The 9402-nt window shown below is 55.5% G+C and overlaps 1 protein-coding gene across 4 annotated transcripts; it reads left to right on the forward strand.

The window, feature by feature from the left end:
* Positions 1-1862: 1862 nt before the first annotated feature.
* Positions 1863-6588, forward strand: Suox (sulfite oxidase). Of its 4 annotated transcripts, XM_028855479.2 has the most exons (5): positions 2598-2614; positions 3459-3505; positions 4043-4105; positions 4367-4544; positions 4729-6588. In XM_028855479.2, exons 3-5 carry the CDS (start codon positions 4053-4055, stop codon positions 6139-6141), a joined length of 1644 nt encoding a protein of 547 aa, XP_028711312.1. In that variant the 5' UTR covers positions 2598-2614; positions 3459-3505; positions 4043-4052; the 3' UTR covers positions 6142-6588. The 4 variants fall into 4 exon arrangements, with proteins under 4 accessions (XP_037052557.1, XP_028711311.1, XP_028711312.1 ...); XM_028855478.2 differs by lacking the exon at positions 3459-3505 and having other exon boundaries at positions 2513-2614; XM_037196662.1 differs by lacking the exons at positions 3459-3505; positions 4367-4544 and having other exon boundaries at positions 1863-2614.
* Positions 6589-9402: the final 2814 nt, after the last annotated feature.

Here is a 9402-nt window from a genome sequence, read left to right on the forward strand (position 1 = left end):
TGTATATTAGTTTCTGAACTGGGTCCATAACCTAAAGATTCAAAGAATCAAAAAAGAGGGGGCTGAAGAGATGGCTCAGCAGTTAAGAGCACTGAATGCTCTTCCAGGGGACCTGGGTTCAATTCCCAGCACCCACGTGGCAGCTCACAGCTGTCTGTAACTCCAGTTTCATGGCAAAATATGGGGAACCAGCCCCCACCATTATTTACCTCAGGGACTCTTAAGGAATGAGGGATAAGAGACTTAGTTAGAAATGGGGTGTGGGGGCAAAACAGAGAATACAAGGTAGACTTGGGTGGACCTGGATCCTTATCCACCAGCCCAGAACTTTATTCCAAAGGTCTGTTTTATAACAATGCCAAGGGGTGGAGCAAAAGACCTTCCCCTTGCTGGTTAGACCCTCACAAACACCTGGTACCCGACCCCGTGGTCCAATCAACCTCTTTTGCAGTCCTGCTGGGTACAGCCACTAGGAAACCTAATGGGGCTCCAACAGCAAAACACCAATGCCCATTGAAAAAAGAAAAAAAAGATTCTTAGAAGATGGCTCAGTGGTTTAAAGCACTGTTGCTCTTGCAGAGGACCTGGGTTCAATAACCAGCGTGGCTCACAACCATCCACAACTCCAGTTCCAGGGGATCTGATGCCTTCTGGCCTCCACGGGCACCGGGTACACACATGGTGCATGTGCAAACTGCAGGAAAAACACTTATACAAAATCTTAGACGACAAGCTGAATGAACTTGATCAAGTATCTTCACCCCAACAACAACAAATTTGCCTGGATCTGTTTTGGTTTCTTGTTTGTTTTCACTGTGTATCCCTGGCTGTCCTGGATCGCGCTCTGTAGACCAAGCTGGCCTCGAACTCGGAGATCTGCCTGCCTCTGCCTCCCAAGTGCTGGGAATAAAGGCGTGCGCCGCCACCACCACCACCCGGCTCTGGATCTGTTTCTTATTTTAAGTTAGAATGTTCAGGGGACTGGTGTCAGCTACCCTTACTTTGCAGGCCATTTCTAATTCACCAGCTACGGGCCTTGGTCAGGTTAGCACTCGGCTTCAGTCTCTTCATCGGTGAAGAAGAGAGTGTGAAGTCTGTCATCCAGCACTTGGGAGTTTGAGGCCCATCTGAGCTACAGGAGATGTTAGCTCGATAAAATAAAACTGGGTGGCGGGCGTTAGTAGACGGGAAGAAAGCATACCAAGTAGAATTTATTTGTTTGACAGGGTCTTCTCGTAGAGTTCAGGTTGGCCTCCGCCTCCCTTGTGCTGGGCACACCAGCTGAAACTTCAACAATCATCAGGATGATCTACACAAAGGCTGGAAACCTTCCCATTCCCAAAACTTTAGAGCCAACATCACCTTTTCACTCTCCCTGCCCGGGGTCCTCGAGTCCTCGCAAAAATTCTGTTGGAGAACTAAAGGAAAAAATGATCTTCGGGAATGTTTTGCTTTAAATCGATAGGACTGTAGCTCAACCCTCTGATCTCTAGAGGGCAGTCTAAGAATGTTTGTTCCCGAAGCACGGGCTAAGTGTCCCGTTTTCAGTCTCTAGTAACGGGTTAAGAGTAACAACGAATTTACTCCATTAGTGTCCTTTACTTTGATATACGAGACTTAGTTAAACTGCCATTTTTCTTGTTAAAGTGGATGTTTGTGTTTTGTTTGGTTTTTCAAGACAGGGTTTCTCAGCTAACAGCCTGGAACTCGCTCTGTAGCCGGGGCTGGCCTGGCCTCGCACTCACAGAGATCCGCCCCTGGAGTGCTGGGATTAAAGGCGTGCGCCACCACGCCCGGCGCTTTTTTTTTTCTTTTCCTCTCCCTCACTACGCAAAATTTAGAAGGTGGTTTTAAGGACTGGACATTGTGGCGCACGCCTTTAAGAAGCAGGGGCAGCCGGATCTGTGAATTCTGAGCCAGCCTGATCTACAAAATCAGTTCCAGGCCAGCCAGGACTACCTAGTGAGACCTTGTCTCAAATGAAAGATGGACTTTCAGTGTTGTTGGTTTTTGCATTCAGAAACCCACTCTGGGAGTCTTGGAGCCACTATTTTTAAGGCGTCGTTTCTTCCGTTATTCTTGGCCCTAAAACAGAAGCGGGGCTCAACAGTTGCAACCCCAAACAACTGCTGAGGCGCGGGACACACCCGCAGGGCCCGGATGCCTCTGGGGAGGTGGGGGGAAACGAGCCTTGGTCCCCATGCTGGCGGCCACCTTTGCAGCCCTCGTCACCTTCCGCTGCCCAGGCGCCCGGCATCAGCGAGGCCTGCCGGGGCCCCGCGGAGCTGCGGCCGGCTCGGGTCATCACCCGTGCGTGTCCACCGTCCCCGGGGCGGGGGAGAGGCAGGCCTGCACCCGCGGGGAGCCGGCCACGCTCCGCCCTCCCCCGGCCTCGCCTCCCGCGACCCGTGACAGCTGCCAGTCCTCGTCAGGAGCAGCGGCGGAGCGAGGGGCCAATGACTGCGGCGCGGGCGAGGGGCGTGAGGACGCCTGCACGGGCTGTGCGCGTCCCGGCCAGGCCCCGCCCCGCCGCGCCCCGCCCCGCCCCGCCGCGCGCGGAGCCCTCGCCCCGCACCGGGCCGCTGAAATTGTTCCGCTGCGGACATCGAGCCGGGTAAGGGGACTGCGGTCGGGAGGGACTGGAGGGAGAGCCACGGCAGGGCCAAGGCGGTCCGGGAAGCTCCAACCCTCAGGAGCAGCAGAAGGACCAGTACCTCCTCCTCATACGATGTCCGGGCGCTCCCGGGGTCGCAGACTGCGTTTCTGTCCGGATTCTGGACAGACACACCCTCCCTCCCTAAAGTGTTCCGCAGAGTTGGGAGCTTTGCAACCACAGAGTGGTATTTCGGTATTTAGCAGGCCACCCCCTCCAAAGCCCGGGACCAAGCTGGTAAAATCGGGTTGCTGAGATGAAGGGTAGATGGCTGGAAAGAGTGCGGGTCCCGGGGCCCAGAGGTAAAGAGAAGCGGAACTGGCACCTATTCCCACCTTCCTCTTTTCCCTATCGCTAACAACCCCACCCCTAGCATCTCAGCGACCAGCAGCCTCTCCGCTTTGACCCTCCGGGGTCAGAGAGGCACGGGGTTGTGAGGGAGATACTGTTGCCGGACAGAGAGCAGAAAGATGAACTTCCTCCCCAGCCCATCCCCTGACACGCTGGCCATTGACTTCTCCACCACGTTCGCTGAGATCACTACAGGCTAGGGTGGAGACGCTGAATTGGGGTTCAGTTCCCAGACGGGGTATTTATTTTAGAGGGGTGGAGGGAGAGAACTGGAAAGGCCTGAGTGAATGTTATTACTTGTTTACTCTTGGTATCAGGTCCTCTGGGTAGAGATGAGGATACAGTTTCAGGGAGGCCCACTGTGTTGCCCGGGGAGCCTGGGTTAATGACGAGGCCCGGTTGTACAGACCCAAGGCGGTTTGCTTCTAGAATTTGAACTCCTCTACCCCACTAGGTTGCCGCTACCCTCTTGTCTCGGTTTTCATCGATCTCACTTTAGAGGTAATTACAGACTGGGGGCCTGGAAGGATAGATAGCTCAGTGGTAGAGCACTTGTCCAACATTCTCAAGGCCTTGGGTTCAATACCCAGTATCATTTTTTTTTTTAAATTGGCAAACCTAAGCCGGGCGGTGGTGGCGCACTCCTTTAATCCCAGCACTCGGGAGGCAGAGGCAGGCAGATCTCTGTGAGTTTGAGGCCAGCCTGGTCTACAGAGTGAGTCCGAGGAAAAGGCGCAAAGCTACACAGAGAAACCCTGTCTCGAAAAAAACAAAACAAGAACAAAATAAATTGGCAAACCTGCATCTGCCCTTTCGCTCCTTGGCCTGGGGCATTGTTCTCTCTGGAAGCCTGTGTACCTCCGTCATCCCCACCCCACCCCACCCCCATCCCCTTCCACCTCTTCAGCACAGCCGACCCACCGCCGAAGTGTTCCAAGTTTACTCCAAGAACCCATTTAGGCCCTGCATCCTCAGTTCTCCCAAATGTCCCCTCGCAGGGGTTTTCTTGTTCTGAAACCCAGAACCTTCTCCCTGCAGGTCTGCCACAATGCTGCTGCGGCTGTACAGGACGGTGGTGGTGGGGCTTCCACGGGCCCTCAGGTAGGTTATCCCAGCCCGTTGCTTATCTCCTAGACTATCTCGTAATTACCTTATCTGGCAGATATTTATCTTATCTGGGAGATAAGACGGTACAGAAATGGCCCTGGAGGAAAGAGAAAGCCGTGTTTCGCCGGTCCTACCCATCCGGAAGAAACTAAACTCCAACTGAAAGCTGGTGACTAATGAGGGAGAGGCAGCCACAGACCTCCGATAGTCCTTTTCACAGGAATTTTTGTGCTACTAAAGATCTCTTTCTTCCAGAGTCAAGACCACTCCCTCAAGGCTCTGCATCCCAGCATGCTCCACAAATGATTCATTTAGACCCCAGCACCCCAGCCTCACCTTTTCTGATGATAACTCAAGAACTCAGGGGTGGAAAGTCATAGGGACCCTGCTGGGCCTTGGCGCAGCGCTGGCCTACCATGACTTGCGCTGTAAGGTAGGCAGGAAAGGGGCAGAGGGATCTCACACGCTCTTCCTGGTGGCGGCTCTGTCTTCATGCACTACAGACATACTATCTGTGCCTTTAATTCCCCAGTCCAAGACGATGGACGGGTGGTGTCAGAATGACCCAGAGTGATTTAATATGCGGTTCCTTTTGTTTCTCCCTCCCCTACCTGTAGGCTGCTCAGGAGTCACCACGGATGTACACTAAGGAGGAAGTGAGGTCCCACAACAGCCCCGAAACTCGAGTCTGGGTAACTCTAGGCTCTGAGGTCTTCGATGTCACAGAATTTGTGGACCTACACCCAGGAGGGGCATCAAAACTGATCCTGGCAGCAGGGGGTCCCCTAGAGCCCTTCTGGTCCCTCTATGCTTTCCACAACCAGCCCCATATACGTGAGTTACTGGCCGAGTATAAGATTGGGGAACTGAACCCTGAGGATGAGGTGTCACCCCCCACCTTGGAGGCCTCTGACCCTTACGCTGATGATCCTGTCCGCCATCCAGCCCTGAGGATTAACAGCCAGCGCCCCTTTAATGCAGAGCCTCCTCCTGAACTGCTGACGGAAAACTACATCACGCCAAACCCTATTTTTTTCACCCGGAACCATCTGCCTGTACCCAGTGTGGACCCAGACACCTATCGCTTGCACGTAGTAGGGGCGCCTGGAGGTCAGTCGCTGTCCCTGTCCTTGGATGATTTGTATAAGTTTCCTAAGCATGAAATCACCGTCACTCTGCAGTGTGCTGGCAACCGGCGCTCTGAGATGAGCAAGGTTAAGGAAGTGAAAGGCCTGGAGTGGAGGACTGGAGCCATCAGCACCGCCCGCTGGGCTGGGGCACGGCTCTGCGACGTGTTAGCCCAGGCTGGCCACCGAGTCCGTGAGACCGAGGCCCACGTCTGTTTCGAGGGACTTGACTCAGACCCCACGGGGACTGCCTACGGAGCATCTATTCCTCTGGCCCGGGCCATGGATCCTGAAGCCGAGGTCCTCCTGGCGTATGAAATGAATGGTCAGCCCCTGCCTCGTGACCACGGTTTCCCTGTACGGGTGGTGGTTCCCGGCGTGGTGGGTGCCCGCAACGTCAAGTGGCTGGCCAAAGTGAGCGTGGAGTCGGAGGAAAGCCACAGCCACTGGCAGAGGCGGGATTACAAAGGCTTCTCTCCGTCCGTGGACTGGGACACGGTCGACTTTGATCTGGCCCCATCAATCCAGGAACTGCCTGTCCAGTCGGCCATCACGCAGCCTCGAGATGGGGCGACTGTAGAGTCGGGAGAGGTGACGATCAAGGGCTATGCATGGAGCGGTGGTGGCAGGGCCGTGATTCGAGTGGATGTGTCCATAGATGGCGGACTCACCTGGCAGGAAGCTGAGCTGGAGGGAGAGGAACAACGTCCCAGGAAGGCCTGGGCCTGGCGGATATGGCAGTTGAAAGCTCAGGTGCCCGCAGAGCAAAAGGAGCTGAACATCGTTTGTAAAGCTGTGGATGACAGTTACAACGTGCAGCCGGACACCGTGGCCCCCATCTGGAACCTGCGAGGCGTACTCAGCAATGCCTGGCACCGTGTCCACGTTCGCGTGGTTCCGTAAAGGCGTGGAACAGAGCCATCTGTACCCAAAGAACCACCCAGACTTCCCAGCCCATCCCTGATCCTCGTTGCCATGGGGAAGCGTCTCCGTCCTCTTCTTGGGCCCTGACCCTGTATTCACCGTGTCGTTCTTGAACTGCACCCAGGCACACACGTTGCACATCTCCACACAGGAACGTGGACTCTCCTGGCCTCCGACTCTGCCGGGAGAGAGCGGTTGGAGAGTCTGGAGGTTGAGAAAGCAGTTCTGAAGACATGGCTTTCTCCTCCTACCGCACCTCCACTTCTAACGCCTCCCCACCCGGGGCCTTCTTTTCGCATCGCTCAGATGCTCCAGCCAAATGTGTGTAGAATGTGTAAGAACCATACATTACCGTTTCCTACCGCCTGTGGGAAGCAAGGGGCTTCCCTCTTAGAGCTCTACTTAAAAAATATATATATACACCAATAAAGTGTCTGTTTGCGGTTATGGCCGGGACCTCGCGGGCCTGCACAGTGAACACGTTGCAAGGGGCAGGCATGAGGCTAACCCAGGCGAGCGGGACGCAGGGAGGCAGGTGCCGTCGCTGGAGATGGAGGCGTGGGTCTGTCTCCCTTCTCGGGTCGGCGGCTACCGCCTAACCGAGGGGCCCGGCGATGCCAGGGAGGGGAGAAGTGGCTGCCTTTTTTACATGGCACCCTCCACCCGCCTCCCCGATCCCTGCTCGCTCGGCGGAATTGACAAATAACGCGCAGAGGTTGAAAAATCAATATCTCGGGGGAGGGCATGGGGCAACCCTGGGCCCCAGGAGCCAGACCCGCCGGGGCACCCGGGGCGCCCGCGGTGCAAATTAGATGCCGACGAAGAGAGAGATTTGCCTTCACCTCTGCACCGCAGGGCCTCTCGGACTTCCATCTTTCGGCGCTCGGCTATTCTCCCCTAGCTCCTCTCCCTTCTTTTTTTTTTCCCTCCCTCAGCAGTCTCCCCGGCTTGGGGGCGCTCGGTGTTTGGCCCAGTCGCCTGTCGCCTGGTCGTGGGACCGGAAGTTATTCCGGAGTGGGGGGTGGAGGGGGGGAGGAATGGCCGTGATGGGGGGGCTCGGCGGGGGGGCCGCTCCCTCCTCAGGTGAAGCCCCTGATGGCGATGGAGCCGCCACCGCGGAGCGCGGGGACCCCGACTTCGGCCCGGCCGCCGCCGCAGTGACCCCATCCCCGCCGCGCCGGGCCGGAGTGGGGGGCTCGTCCGCCCGTCCGTCCGCCCGCCCGACGGACGGACGCGGCCCTTCTCCCCCAGCCCCCACCAGCCCGCGCGCGCGCGGAGCCGCCTCAGGTGAGCGAGGGGCGTGGCCCGCGCGGGCCGGGGGCGGGGCTTGGCCTGCGGGGCGGGGCTTTGGCTTCTGGGACTCAGCAGCCTTGGCGGCGGCGGGGGTGGGGTGGGGAGGGAGCCGCAGCCTGGGGGAGGGGAGGGGAGGGGAGGGCGGGCTGGCTGGGGTCTAGAGGGGCCCGGAGCTCTCGTCTGCAGGACCTTGGCCCGAGACCTCAGGGTTGGGGACTGGTAAAGGGGGGGTGGACCGACAGGTCAAGAGAGGGGCCGAGGACGGCCACCGACTGGCATGGGGGAGGCATGGCTGGGGTAGAGCAGAGGGGCACAGCGACCCAACAAAGCGACCCGGGGCCAGGAAGAGCAAGGTGCCCGGGGGCTGCATTGAGAAGGTGGGCGGGGGGGGGGGCAGACCCGGGTCTACCCAGGACTAACCCCGGGAGGCCGGCGAGGGGTGGGAGGAGCAGCGGAATGCAGCGAGGTCCGGTCTCGGCCGGTGAGAAGTATGTGTGTGTGTATGGGGAACCTGAGGAGCGAGGCCGGGAAGGCAGAGAATCCACTGCCCAGGGGAGAAGAAGCCGCAGAGAAAGCCCTGTGGTAAACCTCTGGACGGGAGCTACATACACTTGGGTAGCCAAGTGCCTCTTTCTAAATATGAAATCCATCCTCCGTGTACCTCCGCATACAGACCCCTCTCGGGGTTTTATTTTTGTTTTTACCCTTTATCAGGTAGAGTTGCGTTGTTTGGTTTAGTGGTTTGTTGAGTTGGTTGGTTGGTTGATTAATTTGTGTGTGTGTGTGTGTGTGTGTGTGATGTGGTGTGTGTGTGTGTGATGTGATGTGGTGCGTGTGTACACAGCACAGCGCCATGCCAGGGTCAGGACAACTTTGACGTCAATTTTCGCTCTTTCCATGGGTTCCGGGGATTGAGCTGATGTCTCCAGGTTTTCAAAGCAAGTGAGCCATGACTGGGTGTTTTGAGACAGGGTCTCTTGCAAGCCAGGTTGGGCCTGAACTATGAAGCTCATGATAACCTTTAACCCCTGAACTTGTGATTCTCCTGCCTTGGCCTTCTGAATACCATCCTGAGCTGTTGGTTTTTAGGCCCGGATCTCCTGTTTCCCAGGCTGACTTCTCATTTGCTATAGCTGAGGATGACTTGGAACTTTTCAGCCTTATGCCTCCATCTCCCAGGTATTGGGATTACAGACTTTCAGCCTATAAATCTTGCTATGTCTTATTTAAATCATGACTGGCCCCTTCTTGGAATAAGTGGAATGTTCGATGGAATGTGGACTTTTTGATATGAACTATTTCAGAAATAAGGTACCTCATTTGCCCATCCAAGGTTGAGAATCTACCAACTGCTACCAGGAAGATTTGGTGTGTCACCAACTAATATGTGTAAAGCTTTGCCCACCTTATTTACCACATTCCTTTTTCTCATAGAGGAAACTGTCAACCTTTGTGACTCGCTTAGTGGAGGTAGGAATCGAGACATCACTCTACAGTGTTGCTCACAGCAACCTGAACAGTTCCTTTAGTCTTTGCGGAATTTAAACTCAGGGAAAATTTTTTTTTTTTTTGTTTCAAGACAATTTCCAAATGAGCCAGTGTGAAGAGAATTGGTGACTGGCAAGATGATATCTTGGTGAATGAAAGGTACCTATTGCCAAGCTTTTGGTTTGTTTTTTTTTTTTTTTTTTTTTTTTTGAAGACAGGGTTTCAATGTGTACCCTGACTACCCTGGAACTTGCTCTATAGACCAGGCTGGCCTCGAACTCAGAGATCAGCCTGCCTCTGCCTCCCAAGCGCTTGGATTAAAGGCCTGTGCCACTACTGCCCAACTCCTATCTCCTAGCTTTAATGACCTAGCTTGAGTTTAATTCCCAGGACTCACAGGAAGGTAGAAGCAACCCTGAAAGTTGTCCTTTAATCTCCCAATACATGCCGTGACACGCA

The sequence above is a fragment of the Peromyscus leucopus genome, chromosome 18 (genome assembly GCF_004664715.2).
Source record: "Peromyscus leucopus breed LL Stock chromosome 18, UCI_PerLeu_2.1, whole genome shotgun sequence".
In the NCBI taxonomy this organism is placed as follows: domain Eukaryota; kingdom Metazoa; phylum Chordata; class Mammalia; order Rodentia; family Cricetidae; genus Peromyscus; species Peromyscus leucopus.

Excerpts from the sequence above, each read along its gene's own strand:
- Suox (XM_037196662.1), top strand. The coding sequence starts at position 2,201 with ATGCTGGCGGCCACCTTTGCAGCCCTCGTCACCTTCCGCTGCCCAGGC. Across the intron at positions 2,615-4,042 it reads CGCTGCGGACATCGAGCCGG|GTCTGCCACAATGCTGCTGC; the intron begins GTAAGGGGACTG and ends TTCTCCCTGCAG. Across the intron at positions 4,106-4,728 it reads GGGCTTCCACGGGCCCTCAG|GCTGCTCAGGAGTCACCACG; the intron begins GTAGGTTATCCC and ends CCCTACCTGTAG.